The following is a 22,301-nucleotide window of genomic DNA, read 5'->3' as shown; positions in this document are numbered from 1 at the left end:
TTTTCAACTATATTGTATTCAATTTCATTTCAAAGGACTTTGTTTAAGATTTGCCCGCACTTTTCGTGCACCATGCTTGCCTTTCTAAGTTAAATTCTTGGTTTAGATAACCTAACATGCTGTGAACAGTCCCAAACGAATAGATATAAACCAATCGATTACACCGATCGTCATCGGAAAACGCCCAAAGATTAAATGAAAACTTGCGAACACTTCAGCAATTGGATATGATCCAAATTGACGATAGGAAAGCGAGTTACATATAGAACAGCAGGGCCGTAAATTAACCTTCAATTTGGAGGAGGCAGGAAATTAGGCGGGGGTCTGGGGGCCGCCCAGGCCAGGCCCCCAGACGCTGAGCACATTTTGTGCACACTGAACACGTTTCGTGCAAAATCCTTGATTCTAGGGCCTTCTAAGATGTTACTTGACTAACTCATTCTAAAAGAAAGATTTGGAATGCTTTTTAAGGGAGGTATCATGTTCTTAGTTATTGGAAACAACATAAATTCTAATGAACTTTAAATTTTAATTTTTTTTGGCTCAAAAGTTGGAGGAGGCAGCTGCCTCCTCCGCCTCCATGTAATTTACGGCCCTGAGAACAGAAAGGGCAACCTGTCCGATTTTGTTTCTTTTATTTCCCGTCGAATACTTTTCATTCATACTGAGATGGCACCAGTTGTAGTAGCTGCAGAACTGTAGCTCTCTGAGAAAATATTGGGACAGATGTTATCCGTCCCAATATTTTTACAGAAAGCTACAGTTCTGCAGCTACAGTTGTATAGTCAATGTAGGGGAAGTACCACAAATTAGCGCTCATATATATATATATATATAATACACACACACACACACATACGAATTGTATGTTGGTATTGTATTGGTATGCGACACTTTGAGAAAATGATTTCTGATTCTGATCATTACAATAAACAGATTGGAAATGTCAATGAAGTATTGAGAACTATATATCAAAGTCGAGAAGCACGAGGTACACCTTTACTGGGATACCAACGCCAGCTTAAAACCAATCCATAAATAATTTTATTGTTGACAACTTCGGGGACTTGTCCTTCAGGAAGACATCACGCTGTTCGATTCAATCTGCATGCATCCGACCTAGCTTCGCTCCACATAATATTACGTCGCATGCAATCGCATACCTGTAGTTACGTTTACACATTTTTATGTACACTTTTGCATTTTCGTAGTACATGCAACAGGAGGCCCATGGGCCACATCACTCACCTTGGCTCATATTCCTTTGAATTAGAACGCTTTGGCCGATATAGTAATGCGTTGTGTGACGACACAATTGAATCTCTTTGTAATACAATTGCGAAATGCAACAGAAACTCTCATTGGTCCATATGTACTAGTCCACCCAAATTACCTTATACGGGAGTAGTCGGTCAGATGGAAACAAACTTCAAAGGAAGAAAGAAAACTTTAAACACAGTTGTATTTCAGTGGTAAAAGCTAGAGCTATAGCAGCAAAAACCGCGCGAACCATATGTTTATGTGTTGGTGTTTTTAAGGAATATTTGCGAACCCAAACCATACAAGAGGCCCACAGGCCTTATCGGTCACCTGAATACTAGTGAAAAAGTATCACTACTTCCATCCACTATGAAATCTAGAAAAAAATTCCTGTTTTGAATATCTAAGCTAAATTCTAATGTTCAGCAACAGTATAAATCAAGATGTTAACTTCACTGCCTTCAAAAGTGCACACACTGATGAAAGGCTTTAAATAATAGGTGTATTAACATTAAAACATCAAAAAGATATGACTAATTTGGACTCATCCTAAAGTCATAACCCTGGGTTTTGATTGAAATTCACCATTTTTTGTACATCCTTTTCTGCTATTCCTAAGTATGCATTTAGATTTTATACAGTATCAGCAAACTTACACATAAATACTATATACCAACTTTGGCCCCACCCTGGGGTCAGAACCCTTACTCTGGGGATCATCAAATTTACAATTTTGGTAAAACACTATCTGCTCTATCCATTTAAATTCAATTTAGTATCAATTCCACTAAAGAAGATGTTAAGTGTTTTACATATACACTATATAACAAGTTTGGCCCCACCCTGGAGTCAGAACCCCTACCTCGGGAATCATGAAATTTACAATTTTGATAGAGGCCTTCCTGCTCTCCATCACTATACATTGGGTTTTTCTTACACGTGTGTGGTTCTTGAGAAGATTTTTGAAAATTGGTCGATTTTTGGCAGTTTTTGCCCTGCCCCTAAGGCCCCAGGCATGCAGGAATCCTGAAATTTACAACCCCCTTGTTCCAAAGATGCTTCATAGCAAATATGAAAAGAATTGGAATGATAGTTATCAAGAAGTTAAAAATGTCTATTGTTCACACATTTAATAACTGACCATTTTGGCCCCACCCGATACCATTAAACCCCTACCCCTGGGATCATCAAATTTACAATTTTGGTAAAGGACTACCTGCTCTTTCTAAATAGTACCAACAGCACTGAAGATGTTATTTAAGTGTTTTACATGTAAACACTATATACCAAGTTTGGCCCCGCCCTGGGGTCAGAAGTCGGAACCCCTAACCAGGGGATCATGAAATTTACAATTTTGGTAGATTCCTTCCTGCTCTCCATCACCATGCATTTAGTTTTTCTTACACATGTGTGGTTCTTGAGAAGAATTTTTGAAAATTGGTCAATTTTTGCCCAGCCCCCAGGGGTGGTGGAGACCTGAAATTTACAATTTATGTCCCCCTTGTCCCAAAGATGCTTCATACCAAATTTGAAAAGAATTGGACCGGTAGTTATCAAGACAAAGTTAAAAATGTTCAATTGTTAACGCACGACAACCAATTGCAATAGGTCACCCGAGTTTACTCAGGTGACCTAAAAATCGCAGATAAAAGTTGTATTATTAGGAAGCTTTCGTGTGAATGTCAACTTATCTGGCCCGGTAATTTTTAAGATGTTCCCTATATATTTTTATGTAAAACTTGATCCCCTATTGTCTCCTCATCTTACCCCCGGGGGCCATGATTTTAATAAACTTGAATCTACACTACAAATGTGTGTCAAAAGCTTTCATGTAAATTTCTGTTTTTCTGGCTCAGTGGTTTTTGAAAAGATTTTTAAATGATCACACCATTTTTGCTTTTTTGTGATTATCTCCCCTTTGAAAGGGACATGGCCCTTCATTTGAACAAACTTGAAAGCCCTTCACCAAAGGATGCTTTTGGCCAAGTTTGGTTGAAATTGGCCTAGTGGTTCTGGAGAAGTAGTCGAAAACGTAAAAAGATTATAGACAGACGGACGGACAGGCGATCAGAAAAGCTCACTTGAACTTTCAACTCAGGTGAGCTAAAAAGAAAATATTTTGCATTTTCATAGCACATGCAAAAAGAAATTTTGCATCTCATTTGGCAATAATAAACAACAATATCTAGCACTCACCTTTGACACAAATAATAATGCAAAAGTTAACATTATTCTGGAATTTATTTGTGTATAATCATTAGTACATGGAGTTGGAAAGCACAATATTCTTATGAACAGAAGAGTATATATTGACTTATAGATCTTCTCAAGTGTACACAGAACTGATATATTCCACTTTTCATTCTAATCTTTTCATTTAGTTCATAAACAATGACATTTTCTTCTCTCCCCAATTTCTGTCTCACCGAAATATTCTACACCTATTTCTAAAATAACAATAAATCGTAACAATGTTGAGGTTACAATCTCTACCTCGAGTTGTCATTCCTTTAGGTATTAAGAACGATAATTTCATACAGCAACAAAAACAATGTGGTGAAAAAATTCATCAATTAATAAAATCACTTCTTTTTGATTTTTGACAGGTTAAACGTAGAATTATCAATGTTACGAATTAAATTTTATTTTAGATCCACTCTCATACCGACTACACTTAGCATTGTGTAGCGAACTACGCGAGCGAAACAAGAGATCTAATTTTAATCAGATTGCCAAAGACTTAATTGATGTTCATGATATGATGGATCGATAGTGTTTTAGTTGGGAAAGAACTTATCACAGAAATATAAATTACAATAGTCTTACACCAGAGACTATTGCGGAAAATTAACAAAGTAGGGTTTGTTTTTTTTTGTTTCTCGGGGGAGGGGGGTCTCATCCCTGTAAATAACAACACAATAACAATCAAAATGTAACATCACTTATCTCAACACTGCAAAATATTAACCTTGGAATGTTATCTTCTGACTACAAAATAAATAGTATTCTATAATGGAACGAAACGGTTCAATAGGACATGGAAGTTAAAAGGCTGAGAAGATTTACAATAGTGGGTGGTTTTTATTCCAAGTTCAGATATAAACAAATTTCGATTGATACAATCAAACTAAACAGGAAGTTTGGGTGGACTTCTGTACAATGCTGCATTCTGGGAAAAAGGGAGAGGAGTTTAACCTAGTTGCTTAGATACCATTGTTATCTCTCAGCAGGATGTGGGAGAGGTGTTAGCTAGTCTAGATATTTACATGTGTTATAGATTATAAATATATATTTGTCATCTTTTGCTATATAAATTTTTATCTCACTCTAGTTATATGTCAAATTTATATTGAAATACAACCATTCTGCATCACTCACTGCCAGTAACCATGGCAACACCAGACATGCACATTTACACACATAATTGTGACTAAACAAAAACACACAAAAAACTTGATAACTTTCAATAACTAACACAGTTGTTGTAATAGATATATGTTTAAAAAGTCTGTGATATGCAAAATCATAACCTTAACCTGTGAACTCTGCAAACATTGTAATTTATACGGACTAGCTCAGATATAGTGGGGAAATTTTGTCCGCATTTATGAATGTCTGCCTAGCAGTAATATAAATATGCACTTATTCTGCAGAACAGTATTTTTGGTCAGGCACTTTGCAGGAATCTTCATAGCTGACCATTGACCTTTATTCACAAGCCACAATCAGAAATTAATGCAAAATTGACACCACAGATTAGTTCCCGTTTATCACAACCAAAAGTGTGTATATTATATATATTTGAAGACTGCATACCATTTTTGTTAAAGCTGGAATGATTTAATTTTTTTTCACCAAACAATAATAAATGTAAAGAAAATTTGAAATGGTTCCAAGTTGCTGAAGTCAATCAATATATTGTTTATGGGCTTTATAATGCTAACAAAATGCCACATTGATCTGTTTTGGGGTTGATTAAATTATTGAAAGAAACCATACATGTCTTTATAACGCCATTACTGACACATTAATTTCAATAGGGGAAGAACAGGATTTATTCTGCATTTCTGATGTGAACGAATGTAAAGGTTGACAGCCCTAATTCCTACCAGATTTATACTTTGTTATACATTGGTCAGAATAAATAAACAATATATTGCAGTAAACCGACCCCAGAAGATGCTATAATATTGGATAATAACATGACATTAATTAAAACACTATAGAACAGAATATGGGTGAAATAGGGACTATGGAACACTGTCTCTTACTCCCAATTCAGTCTCAGCTGCAGCACCATCAAGTTTCATTGAAATCCAATAAAGAAAACTACACAAAAAATGTTTAAAGTGTATCCATGCTATGAAAGAAAAAGAAGAAATTCCGAATGTCAATACATTGCATTTGCATTATAACAACTACCAAAAATGTAAGTAAGATACCGAGAAAATTTAACAAAAACACAGATTGTTTGACCCTTTCAAATTATTCATTTTTCAAACACCCTTTTCTAAAAATTGTAACAAAATCACTTCTTTTTAAATCAATGAAATTAAAACATTATTTATATCCACAATTCAATTACTGCAATGTCTTCAACAAACAGGAAGAAATTTCACATTCACACGTCATACAAAATCATATGATATAAAAGTTGAACATGGAAAAAAAAATCATCCCAACATATCATGTTGCATCCATAGAGCACCCTCAAAAAGAGCTACATTTATTTCTCTATCACTCTCCATCAATAAAACACCCACAATTCATTCGCACAATTATCAGGTGATGACATTTAACAGAACAAAATCCATAAAACTGCTTTCTGTCGTAATATTATTATACTAGAAGTGAAGCTGACCCGTATTATAACTACGGGACAGTCAGAGGCTTAATGCACACAAGTCATCGAGTATCAAAATAAGGTTTAGGATGACTGCTCCTTTCTAAGGTCTAGTCAACGTTTGGATTGATGCACATTTCTGTGCAACTGGAAAAATAATCAAAGTGCTTAAATACGGTAGAAATGGTGCTGTACATCAGCACCCGATATACACACCACCCGATATAAAAGCAAATGGTGCCGCTTATCACATACAGCGTGTAAGAAAGAATTTGCTGCTTCCATCAAATTACACTCTTTATTTAAATAAGATTTCCACATCTCATAATCTGATTTCTCCAAATACTTTTTTCACATTCCTGTCTACAGATTGGAAATCCCGAATCCCTTTCATACATATGCGAAGAAGCCATATGATGAACTCTATGAAGATAGGAATCCTAAACATGAAAACAAATCAAATGTTTGCAGTATTACCTAAGAATTGTCTTGCTTAAAAGATCCTTAATAGTAAACTTCGATACCAGAGTGGTCTTGATTATCATATATACTCGCATATAAGTCAGTTTTGGGAGTAAAATGGACTCAGAAGTCTACGTCCGACTTCTATGTGCATTCTACTCCTGGATATTTTTTCCTGCGACAGAATTTATAATATTTGAATGTATTTTAGTGTTCATGCCAGTTTAATCAGACACAAATCAACAAGGGTGATAGCTTAAATAACAAAATGTACAAATATTCAGCATTTTCTGAATTAATGTATGAAAACAGTGCACCAAATACTCACTACATATCAAAATTTGCAGTGTGGATATGACCCGTAATATTCGTTCAGTGGAGGCACACATAGCATTAACAAAGACAGACAGCAGTATGATTATATATTGTCAAACAATTAAAGGGGTGCATACAGTGATAACAATACCCGTTATTTATTATAATTTAACTACAATAATTAATTGATCATCCAATTATTTGACCAACTTCTCCAGATGGTTGTCTTGGACATTGAGAACCGATAGTGTGGGAACTAAGTATCTCATAATTTAATTTTCTCTCAAATGCAATTATAGTTCAAATTACCATAACCAAAAGAAAAAACCTGAACAAAAATGACCTAATATGAGATTATTAATAATAAAGATTGAGATTGACATTCAGAAAATATATACAACATTTGCTAGCAAATAGGTATTAAGGTGACAGACAATCTGATAAAAAAATTATTCCAACTTATGAAAAGGGTCAATGTTAAATTCCTAAAAGGGTCATCAACTTATAAGCAGGTCGACTTTTATGCGAGTATATGTGGTACTTCTCTGTGGAAAAAGCAGCTGAGGTCACAAGTTAATCAACATTGCTGGGTAATTCCGGTCACAAAGAAACAAAAAGCATTTGTGAAACAGTTTGATCCACATTGTCTCAGGAAGCCCATATAACACATAAGAGTGCAGCTATAACAAATATTTATGTGTGTATGTAAATTATATCTGAGGAACTAGCTAACTCTTTATACAGTCATAACTTAACTACAGTAACATATGTATTGATGAGGTAAGAAAACTTGTTTTTCATTAAGCCCCTGACAGATGTAATCTTGGTCAGCTTTATACACAAAATAAATACTCAAGACAGTCCCTGAAAAGTGAAACCTTTGGTTAACAGTTTAACTGAGGCAGAAGCCATGCTTATGAAACATTCCTCTGATTTTTATACTCCAAAACCCCCCCAGCACATTTTTAATAATTCTTTTCACTCCAGGTGAATTTTTTTTTATCAAGGCAATCCACAAAGTTTCAGGTCAGTGATACCATGGCGACTCACAAGTTCAAGGTCAGTGATACCATGGTGACTCACAAGTTCCTTGTCAGTAGTTGATCGACACCTCTTGTGTTCCACCAATCACATATTAGCACAGTCATCTTTCAAGACAGAAAAACACCTCTCTGCTTGACCAAAAATTTTTTTTTAGAACCAACACACACACATATGAGGTATACAAAGCCCAAGACTTGCCCATATACAGTTTGTTTGTTTAATGCTGCCCTCATGGAACATGGCCTCCACACACCCCGGCCTTCTATGGATATAGTGAAATGTACCACTACAAACCTGGGCACTAAAGGTATAAAACTACCAAAGCCCAGGGCCCTCATGGGAGATAATCACTATGGGCTCTGTAATGTCATCACATGGGGAAAGAGTACATGTTGTGTATAGGAATTCATGCTGGCTGCTTATGCAGTCTATAAAGATATAACACTGAAGGAATGTGTCCTCACACTAAGGAGCCCTAGTCCTTCTCCATCCCTTGTCTCTACTCCTCGGCCCCCTAAACGCTGGTCATTTCCCTCTCACTGCTAGGAGGGTCTGAAAAACAAATTCAAATGAGTCTACAGTCCACTTTTACCGTAATAAAACCAGAATGGAATTAAATTTTTATATCCTGTTAAAATTCATTTTAATAGCTTTGTACATGTTCACATTCTGTAAAATTAAAAGGTAGTTCGGGTTTGCAAAAACTTTACCGACTATACTACAATAATTCTTTATAAGACTTTTTGTTTATCTTCATCACTGAACTTTAATTGTATGGTCCCCAAAGCACAACATTAATAGCTCTTCTATCTCCAACCCGCTAAATACAAGTCACTTGTATACATGAATAAGTATATCCTTCAGATAAACAGCAACATTGTATCTGTACGACCACACAACACCCCGACATTGTATCTGTACTACCACACAACACCCCGACATTGTATCTGTACGACCACACAACACCTGACATTGTATCTGTACTACCACACAACACCCTGACATTGTATATGTACAACCACACAACACCCCGACATTGTATCTGTAAGACCACACAACACCCCGACATTGTATCTGTAAGACCAGACAACACCCCGACATTGTATCTGTACAACCACACAACACACCGACATTGTATCTGTACTACCACACAACACCCCGACATTGTATCTGTACGACCACACAACACCCCGACATTGTATCTGTACTACCACACAACACCTGACATTGTATCTGTACTACCACACAACACCCCGACATTGTATCTGTACTACCACACAACACTTCAACATTGTATCTGTACTACCACACAACACCCCGACATTGTATCTGTACTACCACACAACACCTGACATTGTATCTGTACTACCACACAACACCCCGACATTGTATCTGTACTACCACACAACACCCTGACATTGTATCTGTACTACCACACAACACCCCGACATTGTATCTGTACAACCACACAACACCTGACATTGTATCTGTACTACCACACAACACCTGACATTGTATCTGTACTACCACACAACACCCCGATATTGTATCTGTACTACCACACAACACCCCGACATTGTATCTGTACAACCACACAACACCCCGACATTGTATCTGTACTACCACACAACACCTGACATTGTATCTGTACAACCACATAACACCCCGACATTGTATCTGTATGACCACACAACACCTGACATTGTATCTGTACTACCACACAACACTTCAACATTGTATCTGTACTACCACACAACACCCCGACATTGTATCTGTACTACCACACAACACCTGACATTGTATCTGTACTACCACACAACACCCCAACATTGTATCTGTACTACCACACAACACCCTGACATTGTATCTGTACTACCACACAACACCCCGACATTGTATCTGTACAACCACACAACACCTGACATTGTATCTGTACTACCACACAACACCTGACATTGTATCTGTACTACCACACAACACCCCGACATTGTATCTGTACTACCACACAACACCCCGACATTGTATCTGTACAACCACACAACACCCCGACATTGTATCTGTACTACCACACAACACCTGACATTGTATCTGTACAACCACATAACACCCCGACATTGTATCTGTATGACCACACAACACCTGACATTGTATCTGTATGACCACACAACACCCTGACATTGTATATGTACAACCACACAACACCCCAACATTGTATCTGTACTACCACACAACACTTCAACATTGTATCTGTAAGACCAGACAACACCCCGACATTGTATATATACTACCACACAACACCCTGACATTGTATCTGTACTACCACACAACACCTGACATTGTATCTGTACTACCACACAACACCCCGACATTGTATCTGTACTACCACACAACACTTCAACATTGTATCTGTACTACCACACAACACCTGACATTGTATCTGTACTACCACACAACACCTGACATTGTATCTGTACTACCACACAACACCCCGACATTGTATCTGTACTACCACACAACACCCCGACATTGTATCTGTACTACCACACAACACCCCGACATTGTATCTGTACTACCACACATCACCCCTACCGTTTGACTTTGTCTATTGCTCGTCTGATCTCCGATTCGGGCACTATTGTGGTAGCCAAACGACTGATGACGCCAGTCAGAAAATCATCTGTGATTCCAGAACACGACCGTTCAGCAAGTTCAAAGGCATTCCTAAGCTCGTCTACTACTTCTGTGCGCTGGATAGGGTGCCCCCGTCTGCGGTAATCCTCTCGGTAATCCTCCTTCAACTGTCAACAAACAACTGTCAAGTTACAGCTAATGATAAGAATCGGATAGCTGCTTCCGAGTTATAGCCTTAAAGTGACAGATGGCCTACTGTGGAGCAGACCTACAACATGTAATGTGTGTCATTTACCACTGTGGTATACAGATCTGTGACAGGTACTATTTATTAACTGCCCCATGTAATGTGTACTATTTATTAACTGCCCCATGTAATGTGTACTATTTATTAACTGCCCCATGTAATGTGTACTATTTATTAACTGCCACATGTAATGTGTACTATTTATTAACTGCCCCATGTGTTTTGTACTATTTATTAACTGCCACATGTAATGTGTACCATTTATTAACTGCCACATGTAATGTGTACTATTTATTAACTGCCACATGTAATGTGTACTATTTATTAACTGCCCCATGTGTTTTGTACTATTCATTAACTGCCCCATGCGTTGTGTACTATTCATTAAAGGACACATCTCGTGTGTTCAAAGTATACAGAATTATATGCATTTTGTCTTCTTTATGCTTATAGAAATTAATTGTAATAGTTCGTTTGCTGAAGTATTGCCATAATTAGCCACAATACGGACTTAAATCTAAGCCCCGATTTAAAAAAAGCCTAGTTAATTAGATAGATAGTCATGTGGTACAGTGACGTCATATGCGACCTTCCTCGATCAACTTGTCGTAAAAGTAGTGTTAGATATTTTTTAAAACTCAGGTTTTAAAGGCCTAATTTATTTACCATGGATAACATTTATTTTGATGTTGACAAATTTCCCAAGTCTTATATCTTTTAGCCACCAGTGCATACAAATAGCAACCCAAATGTAGCGAGGAAAGCGAGTATGATATCTGCATAAATTTGCGAGTAAATTTATAATGTTTACATGGGATCACTGTCTAAACACTATTTGGTAATGCCATTTTTGTAAACAACTGTAATTAGCATTGTTGCTTTTCTAAAATAAACAGTGCAACTATTATTAAATTTATTTTTGGAGAAGTTAGATAGGCCTAAATTATGATACAATTATGTATCATTGACAACTAGGCCTACTGTCACGGGTGCATTTCGAAAAAATAATAATAATAAAAATGATCAAACTTATTGTGAAAATCCCAATACTTTTAAATCATTTTATTCAAGCAATTTTATTAATCATTATTTTTTGTTATCTACACGTTGTTACTTAGGAAGTGGGAGCGTGGCGTGCTCTTGTTGTAAACACGTACGCGTTCCTTTAAAAAAAAATGAAAGCATTATAATTCAATTCAAAGTTGGGGAATATCATAATTTATTATTTATCATTGAAAGTTCAATCATCTTTTATTTTTAAATTTCTTCTTTAAAACTACGAGTTGGTAGACAATGCTAGCAAAGTTCTGCCTATATGTTGTTTCAAGGTGAAGGTCAGTTGGTGTGAGTGTGTATTGAATTTGAGAGCAGAACGGAAAGCATATGCCGTAGGCCTATATGTAACAGTGCGTAGCTTCGATAGAACCATTTTCTCGCAGTTTATCTATGTCTTTGTCCAAGTGCTTGTTTGAAAAAGTACAGGGACAAATTCTACTGGTTTTTTAAGGCAAAGTCGTTGTGGTGACAAAAATATTCACGGCTTGTCCTTCGAAAATTGAAAAAACAGTCCAAATCCTCTCTACTGATAGCAAGTACACCTTTAAACGACACAAAACACCTTAATGCAGTGTTATTTACAAACCGTTAATGTGATAATTGTTTGTCAATTAAATCTAATCTGTTTATGAAATGGCTAACAATTATTTTCAGATCTTCTCACTTGAGGTCGCATATGACGTCACAGATAATGGCGCGTAAAATATCTAAGAAAATATGCATCTCGCAAGATTTGAATTTCATCGCCTTCAAACTCAAAAACTATGCAAACTGTTTCATTTAAAACACATGAAAAGTAGTTTTAGGCATGAAATGAATTAATTTTGCTGGAAAAATTAAAAAGTTTAAAAACATGCAATGTGTCCTTTAACTGCCCCATGTGTTGTGTACTATTCATTAACTGCCCCATGTGTTGTGTACTATTCATTAACTGCCCCATGTGTTGTGTACTATTCATTAACTGCCCCATGTGTTGTGTACTATTCATTAACTACCCCATGTGTTGTGTACTATTCATCGTGATTCTAGACCTGTCCCATGTAACATTACTACTTACCACACTGTGTAACAGACTTTGTTTATGCAATATGTACTATTTGTCATCCTGTGATTATGTAATATGTACTATTTGTCATCCTGTGATTATGCAATATGTACTATTTGTCATCCTGTGATTATGCAATACAGTGAAACTTCTCTATACCGGCCGGCATTCGGACCGAAACCCCCCCCCCCCCCCCAAAAACGGTCGGTATGGAGGAATGGCCGGTTAACCAAGAATTTAGCATTTTTAAATTAAAAAGACATTTTATCTCAATATTCATAAAGTAGGTACTGTTCCCTTTCTTCTGATGATCTATGATCAATTATCGGTGGAGATCAACTTAGACAGCTTGTACACCTACAGGTAATTATACATGTGTAATTAACACAAAATATTCTCACTGAAATCATCTAATTTTAAACTGAAAATCTATAACAGGATTCCGATACATAAAGAAAACACAGAGGCATATTGGAATTCCTCTTACCTTATAAAAACTCTTGTTTACATGCATCGCTTACATCATTAACAAATTTTTTCGACGTTTTTATAAGTACGGTAGTACATGTAAATACGAAATTTTTATTTGAATATTTCTTAGGAATTTTAAGTCTATGGAAATGAAGAAAATTAAGTTATCTTTTAATAATTATCATTAACAGCTATGGGTTTGTTTTCTTTATTAACTACTGCTTATATCCATTCAATACAATGGTGCAACAATATGGCGTTTGATACTGTATTCATTCAATATTTTCCTAACTGCTTCTTAAATTTTGTACAGAATTTGGAGGGGTCACTTGGACTAGCCAAGTGTCACTTATCACCCTTGAAAGCACAGGTAAACAATAGACATTAAAGAGGCCACTTGTGTTTTTCATACCTCCAGTAGATGATTTCCCACCTGGCCAGTTGGTCAGACAAATTGCACACCTGGCCGATCTTGATCATCTTCTGGACACAATTTTGTCTTCAAAAATTGGCCAGTATGATAAGGGTAAATTACACATGTTTGTTAACAAATGTACTTTAAAAAGTGGTCGATGTTTGGTTTTCAGGGGTGGCCGGTTTTGTAAGACTTTCTTTGTAAGGAAATGTTAACATTTCTGCTGGGATTTTAAAAATCGGCCGATATTCAGGGAGAACCAGTTTTCTGAGGGGCCGGTTTGGAGAAGTTTCAATGAATGTACTATTTGTCACCCTGTGATTATGCAATATGTATTTTTTATCACCCTGGTGGGACCTACTACAACAAACTAACCCAAGTTTATGATAAATTTATCTATCAAATAAAATAAACAAGAGGCCCATGGGCCACATCGCTCACCTGAGTCACCTTGACCTATATCTAAAGATTTTCAATATGAATTCTCATGTAAAATTTTGGTCCCTATTATGGCCACAACCTACCCCTGGGGGCCATGAATTTTACAAACTTCAATCTGCACTATGTCAAAAAGCTTTCATGTAAATATAAACTTCTTTTGGCCTAAAGGTTCTTGAGAGGAAGATATTTAAACATTTTCTATATATATTTGTATGTAAAACTTTGATCCCCTATTGTGGCCCCATCCTACCCTTGGGGGCCATGATTATAACAAACTTGAATCTGCACTATTTCTGGAAGCTTTCATGTAAATTTCTACATTCCTAGCCCAATGGTTCTTGAGAAGATGATTTTTAAAGATTTTCCCTATTTATTCCCATGTAAAACTTTGATCCCCTATTGTGGCCCCATCCTACCCTTGGGGTCATGATTTAAACAAACTTGAATCTGCACTATGTCAGGAAGCTGTCAGGTAAATTGGAGCTTTTCTGGCTTAGTGGTTCTTGAAGATTTTTAATTGACCCCACCCATTTTTGTGATTATCTCCCCTTGGAAGGGGGCATGGCCCTTCATTTGTACAAACTTGAAAGCCCTTTACCCAAGGATGCTTTTGGCCAAGTTTGGTTGAAATTGGCCCATTGGTTCTGGAGAAGAAGTTGAAAATGTGAAAAGTTTACAGACAGATGGACAGACGATGGACAACAGGCGATCAAGAAAGCTCACTTGAGCTTTCAGCTCAGGTGACCTAAAAATGACAAACAAATCTTTTACACACTTGGTAAAATACCACATTAGATATTTCCCTGAGGCAGGGTACAGTATGAGGAATCTACATTGACTGTACTGTATGTGTGGCATTTATCGCCTTGTGATATAGACCTGTGTAGTATTTATCGCCCTGTATGTGACATTTATTGCCCTGCAATACAGACCCTACATGTAGTATTTAACACCTTGTATGTGGCACTTATTGCCCTGCAATACAGACCTATATATATAGCATTTATAACCCTGTGCATGGCATTTATTGCCCTGCAATGCAGACCCTATGTGTAGCATTTATCGCCCTGTGTATGGCATTTATCACCCTGCAATACCAACCTGCAAAAGAAGAGGTCCTACAGTGGAGGTAAGTGATGGGGACTGTCTTGGAATATCGTACTGCGACACAGGTCTCTGTGGGGGTTGAGGGGCAGGCTGTCGCTGCTGAAATGGAATTCAATAATCACTCATCACAAAACCCCAATTACACTAGCGACACAATGTTAATGAAGGAAGAAATCAGTTACAACCTTTTTCACTCTGATGATAAATATATTTTAGCTTTCCTTTTGGGAATTCTTTATTTGAAATTCTCTTAACATGCAGCTATCCTCCTCACCATGTACTGAAAATGTCCGATATACGCCACTGAATTTTGCTTTCAACTGAGCTTTGATACATAGATCGTGCGTCGTTGCTTTCCAAAATATTTTGGGCAAAAATATATACTGTGCAATTTTTCACATATGATAAAAATTACCCAGTCAAGCATACAACCAACCATAAAATTTTGGAGTATATAGTAGAAAATATGTGTATATGCAATAAAGATATATAATCATGATTATTCAAAATATTCACAGCATGCAACCAAAATATATTCTAAAAAGTCAGATGGCAAAAATACGATATCTACAGAATAACGATGCCATTTAAATATATCACAATAAAACAGAAAATATTCCATAAATGAAGAACAACCTCCAGATTAAAAGTAACATTTCAAAATAAAAATTCTGCAAGGGAAATTCTGTGACGGAGATAACTAAATCAGTTGCCGTGGGTCGCTCATACTCTGAGTTTTCATTGGACATCAGTGATTAGACTTTGTGTACCGAGGAGCAGTTACCCCTAGAAATCTGGGTAGCACAGCTCTAAGTTAAGATCTGAATGATGCTAAGATACCCCCAAATTATCTGAAATTAGGTCACATACAGTACCAAGAACATTAACGTCCATGGACACGATGAACCAGGCCCATCTCATACACATTATCAATATTCTGATACAGCATACTGAATATGTAATCGTAACAAAAACGCTGAACCTTTGATAGGAGTAAAGAGTGGAGCTTGGTGTGGATGGCTTCATAGAATTACACATTATACATGTAATTGTTTACTGTCTAATGCACTACATGAAAATAAATATACCAATGGAAAAAGTTAGTAAAACATAAAAAAACTCATGTTAGTTTAACATAAATACTGATGAACATGACATTTTATCAACAAAATCCCTTTCCAAAACTAAGCCAATCGCCATAACAAAATGGGCACTAATTTAAGGCATAATGGTTATTAATTTTTACATAATTCAAATCATGCTGACATGCATGTTAGTGTCAAGTCCTGCATCACAACCATCACAAGGATTAACCTGTTCATCTGCATCCAAAACAGGTAGGCAGCAAGTATTAATTCACATCTGATCCTACTTTCACTTTCAATATGATAATGAGCAATGAATGACATAAATAGATGTACAGTATCTAAGGGACAAAAAATAATATTTCCCCCATGAGGGCTGTGATGCAATTCCTGTTTTAATAATGAAATACATTCCCCTCTCAGCTGTAGTCACTCACATAATTCCTGAAGGGCGCGTTCTCCTGGATGTGGTGGGGCGGCCCCGTGTAGGCCGAGGGGTGGCTAGAATTTGGCAAGTCATACTGTGATTTAGGGCGTGATATTGGAGGCTGTCACACAAAGGGAGAAATTGGAGATCAGAATGGATACAGTACAAACTATATACAGAACAAAATGGTTAGAGCTAATCTGGACAAAGTGAAACTAGATACAGAACAACACTGCCACAGCCAATATGGATTGGGCAAATATCTTTTCATAAAATAACAATCCTGTACTATATTACTTTTGTGAAATATACATGAAAGTCATTTTTTTTCTTTTTCTTGGCATTTCTGGGTTTGAGGAATAGATACCATAGCATTACAACAGAAATAAGATTTCAATTTCATACCATGAAATCAATAAAAAAAAAATCCCGATAAAATTTCTAATGTAATTCAGTTACTAGGACTTCTGAAGTAATCCAGTTACTACGTATTCTGATTCCTGTTAAGATTGGCTGTAACTGTGTTACTGTACAGAGATTGTGGAAAGTGGACTAAACACAGGGTATAATGTTTCAGTGATTACGGATTCATACACATATATATGTGGATATCTTTTTTAACATGAAGAGATACAGCTTTGGACAAAGAATTCAATTTTCAGAATAAAACTCAGACAGGTGTAATTTGTTTCTAAACAATTCTGTAGTCCTTGGCCAATTTTTACCATAAGACTTATGCAAACTTTCTATTGAAACATGACTTGTAATTCACCAATTATCAAATGCTATTGCTATGTGAATTTTCATCCTCAAGCAAAATGAGAGAAAATTTGAAAATAAGTAAACTACTTCTTCTAAAGGCTCCATATCCATCATTATATTCATATGAACTTTTGCTTTAAATGATGTCAACCAGAGAAAAATTTGAGAAACAAACTTTATACCCAAGTCTTCATAAATACAATAAAAACTTTCATATTAAATTCACAAATAGTCTCCACCTTCTGTTTATTTCCAGATAAACCCTTTGACTAAGGGAGATAACTTGGACTTACTCTATTGTTTATGATGGAGAGGTGGGGAGGCTGTCCAAACAAGCTTATATTGGATTTATAGGGAGAAACGATGGGGGTCGTGGTGTCAGATTTACTACGTAGGTGAACCGGGGATCCCTGGAAAGTTAAATATCATACACAATTAAACATTCGGCAAACTTCGGCAGATTCCTGTACCCTACATCTAGCCTTGGATGTATGATGGTAAGTGATATGTATATACGCCCAACATTTGCAATGCGGTCATCTATTTACTCTCCCAGAAAAACTTCTGCTTTCAGAAAGTAGTGATCAAAATGTGTGGGTTTTTTAAATGAATTTATCAAGTTTTCCCTAAAAAACTACCCTCTATTTCGAGAAAAAAAAATTCTCGAAGAGAAATAGTTACAAACATTGAGAGTGTCATTATAAAATTACTGGTATGCTAAAATGAACTGTATTTCACAGGAGCTGTCATACATCATACATTCGAGGTTAGATGGAATTGACCGAGGTGATCCGAGTGACAATTAAATAGTCTACAAACAGTGGTAACCAGTAACACAATTAAACAGTCTACAAACAGTAGTAAACATGGTAACCTCTCACACAACGAAAACAGCTCACACAGTTGAATGCACATTACAAATGGTAACCATGGTAACATAATTAAATACAGGTAGTCATGGCAACATTTTACACAATCGAATACAGTATACAGTGGTAGCCACGGTAACAGTTCACACAATTAAATACCGAACATAGAAAGTGGTATACATTTACTGGGGTTTCATCATTAATCATTATAACACCTATATTTGTTGCTTTCATAGTCAAAAATGACCACTAATTGACATGAATAAACAAAGCATAGTTTCCATAAAAGAGAAAAGAATAAATAATATGTCAAAGAATTTTTTTTTAATGAAATTTTGTTGTTGGGAAAACCAAATATTTGATGATTAAGAAAAATGATGAAACCAAAGTATCACACATAATACTTCATACTGTGATTATCTATAGTAGCTAGTCATTTCCATAACTCTCAGATTGTAATTACCTATATCACTGACTGTGATTGACCAAGTATGTGATTATCTTAGTGACTTTGATTATTTAATTAGTGATTATCATCAGAACCAGCAGCTCAATCCCATTAACAAAAGTTATAACCTTCATGTATTTACAAACAAAAACTGCATTTCAATCCTGTAATACCAAATTTAAAACCAGATCCTACATGTATTCACAAAAAAATAAAAAGATTCAGCAGTGAATATTTTGCCAGCATTAGAACTCAGCATTAGACAATCAAAATGTAAAAAGTAATTTCAATTTAAATTCTACTATTGCAGGTTAGCAAGTACACAAAGAAAGGAAAAGACATTGTGTATTTGGGAAGGGGCTGATCTGAAATGATATGTTTGGGGTTTTTTTTTTTTTTTTTTTTTTGGCAAATCCACACAAATGAGAAAGATATACTGTACATAAATTTCTATATGTGAGGAATTTATTTTCCCATAATTTCGCAAAAAGCATCACTTGCAAAATCAAATTACTTGCTTTTCTCATTATATTGCTAAAGTGCATGTAAAAACTTGATCAAGAGACCATTCGTGAACTCATGTCCACGCAATTTAATGTCTACAAGTCATTTTGCAATATTAAGTAACCACTATAAAACATAAGGAGTCTATCAGTGTATCAATGGTGGAAAACTCTATCTTAACTACTTTAATCACAATCATATCATTTGTGCCAAAGTCATTAAAATTTCTAGAATCTTTCATGTAAATGTGATTTATTTCATTCAAAGTTCGTGTTCTATGTCATATATAAAATATTTATATGCAAGTAAATACATGTGGCCATTGCTGAGGCATGGCTGGGATCAAGTGGTAACAAAATTTGAAAAACACCATTTTGCATGGAATGCCAGACAGATAAAAAGCGACACAATGCAACACTACATTTAGCTAGTGATAATTTGTGCATTGACACACAGAAGACAAGGTGTTATAGAGTGAGAATCTCTTCATAGAATTGAATCGATTGTAGAAATCTACTGAAGCAAAAAATGATCAAACAAAATTATTGAATACACATCACATTTTTTAAATTTTTGTGTAAAGAGCAAGCTAACAAGCTGGTGAAGCCTAACACTAAGAGGAACGGGAGCCTAATGCCCCATGTCTGAAGTCAAATGGTGTGCAAGAACACTGATGTGCACGCCACCAAGCCTGCGAGATTTGAACATGACTTACTGCGTCTTTGTGATCACCGAGTACAGGGGCGGACTCAGTTCGGCTGTGAACAACTGAGGCCATGTTTACACTAGGCGTCGATTCAGACTGCCCCGATGTCAAACCCGTGCGATACAAAGGCCCCTGATTCCTAGAGTTCTGCTAAAAATTGTGGAGGGTTAAACAATCACTGCTTGAACTTTCTGGACACAGAATCCATGTACAGATGTATTAAGACCATACATTTAATAAGTACTTTTCGTTTTTTGGTTTAAAATTACCATTATGAATCCATTCCTACTGGGGAAACCTTAATTTTGGGTTGACAATTGGACAATAACTAAATACCATGATTGTGTAAGTTTTGATGTTTTGTTTTGTCATCAATCCCCTTCCAAACCAATTATTAAAATGGACTGGTTTACGTTTTTTGAATATTTAACATTAAAAATATAACTCATTTAATGTTGACTGACAAATTTTTTATCTTCTGAATGCCGAAATAACAGCAATATTTTAGCCTAAATCTATGTTTGTATTCAAAGACTCAATCTTTTTTAAATGTTTTAATATAAACAAACCAGTGAAATGTTAATTTTATAATTTGAAGCATCTCAATTTTGCAGAGTCAAAAATTTAACCTTTTAACAGATGATCCATTTTACCTAAAGAATATTTGAAATGTGATAGAAATGATAAACTTAGATCGATATCCATTTCTTTTGAAAATCTTGCAAACAATAACATACCGCAATCTTTGTTTACAAAACAAATAATAAACTCTCTAAAATGAGCTTCTGTTATAATGTATAACCTTAATTTTTGTGTGAAACCTTTTAAACACATGGAACAGTAGATTTTGATTGAACAGTAGATTTTGATCATTATAATTGAAAAACAAAATTTGGGGGGAAATCGTGAATCAATTGAATCACCAAGTACAACACTTCATATGAGATCTCTATTTAACCATTTTAAGTCACTATACATTTGTACAATGTACAAAGTTTGAAAAAAATAGGATTCCTTACAAATCTACTCCTGTCAAATATCCTGGAAACTAGCGAGTAACTACAAATACCTGTACTACTCTCAGTATTATAATAATCACAAGTTAATGTCGTACAACTACAGATAACTAGCAAGTGACCAGGAAAGTTACGGGTAGGATTCTTACTGGTGGTATTGCCATGGAAACAGGTCGTCCAGGGTCACGCTCTGAGATGTTATTGCGTCGGATATCTAGACGCTGCATTCCATCATTAATACTCTGCAAGACAGATAGAAAAGAAAGCATGCAATGGGTCGTGCAGCATCTAAAACTAAGGGATTGTCAACAAGCAGACATCACTCTGACTGTAACTACAGCTAAGACACTAGTGCAGGCCGACATCAATCTAAAGGCCCACATAGCTGACCCACAGTATGTAAGGGTACTACATGTAACTAATATTAGGCAACTCTTGCTTCTCTGAAAAGGTTAAACAATTCCCAAATTTTTACTTTCTTATTAAAAAAAATAACAGAAAATCATTTCTTTAGAAATCAGATTTACTGCAAATAGGGAAATATTTGCCCCCCATTTTATTTTCGCCCTTTTTTGTCCTCGTTGTCAATGGACAAATTAAGACTGGGCAAAACCATGTAAACTGTTTTCACCGACTTACATTGTTCTGGCTGGGGGTGTGATTGCCCGGAGGGACGGGCACAGACGGTGCTGGTCGTTTATTGGGTACATGTGACGGAGGCAGCTGCATACTGATTGGATGATTCTACATATACAAGGAACATGCAATTTGACACCGACACCTATTCATAACACACTATCCACCCAACATTGACTTCCCTCTCTGCTTAAACAGTACACGTTTCAGTGAACAAATCAATTACAATCTCCAAGGGTCCTAACTCCTTTTCATCAGTCAAATCTTTAGATTCATCTGTAATTTTCCGTGAAAATACAAATCAGGAAAAATAATCTTCTATTTTCTGAAATTTTTGTTGTTGTTTTTGTTGGACTTTGAACTGAGGTAGAATGACAATAACCTGCTTAAAATCTTGAATTAATTCCTCTTTCTTATGACTGTTTAATTGATAAAAACAGAGGCTGCAATGTTAAGTGGAAATTGTTAACATCAAAGAAAAACATGCAATCAATTAAATACTAGGGCATAC

At 35.9% G+C, this 22,301-nt stretch overlaps 1 protein-coding gene across 16 annotated transcripts in view; it reads right to left on the bottom strand.

Moving 5' to 3' along the window:
* Positions 1-3,482: 3,482 nt before the first annotated feature.
* The window catches only part of LOC125667679 (serine/threonine-protein kinase 24-like), a 39,923-nt gene continuing 21,104 nt past the window's right edge, over positions 3,483-22,301 (bottom strand). For 2 of the 16 annotated variants that reach the window (XM_056150301.1, XM_056150303.1), the window contains exons 8-15: positions 21,794-21,898; positions 21,304-21,396; positions 20,148-20,288; positions 17,905-18,021; positions 16,860-16,970; positions 15,332-15,436; positions 10,514-10,722; positions 3,483-8,476 (exon numbers count right to left, since the gene is read on the bottom strand). In XM_056150301.1, coding sequence (XP_056006276.1) covers positions 8,467-8,476; positions 10,514-10,722; positions 15,332-15,436; positions 16,860-16,970; positions 17,905-18,021; positions 20,148-20,288; positions 21,304-21,396; positions 21,794-21,898 — 891 coding nt within the window. In that variant the 3' untranslated portion in view covers positions 3,483-8,466. The remainder of the gene's footprint in view (positions 8,477-10,513; positions 10,723-15,331; positions 15,437-16,859; positions 16,971-17,904; positions 18,022-20,147; positions 20,289-21,303; positions 21,397-21,793; positions 21,899-22,301) is intronic. The other 14 variants (XM_056150302.1, XM_056150306.1, XM_056150304.1 and 11 more) reach the window with 14 other exon arrangements.

This window comes from Ostrea edulis, chromosome 9 (assembly GCF_947568905.1).
Source record: "Ostrea edulis chromosome 9, xbOstEdul1.1, whole genome shotgun sequence".
In the NCBI taxonomy this organism is placed as follows: domain Eukaryota; kingdom Metazoa; phylum Mollusca; class Bivalvia; order Ostreida; family Ostreidae; genus Ostrea; species Ostrea edulis.
This window is presented reverse-complemented; position numbering and strand designations above follow the sequence as displayed.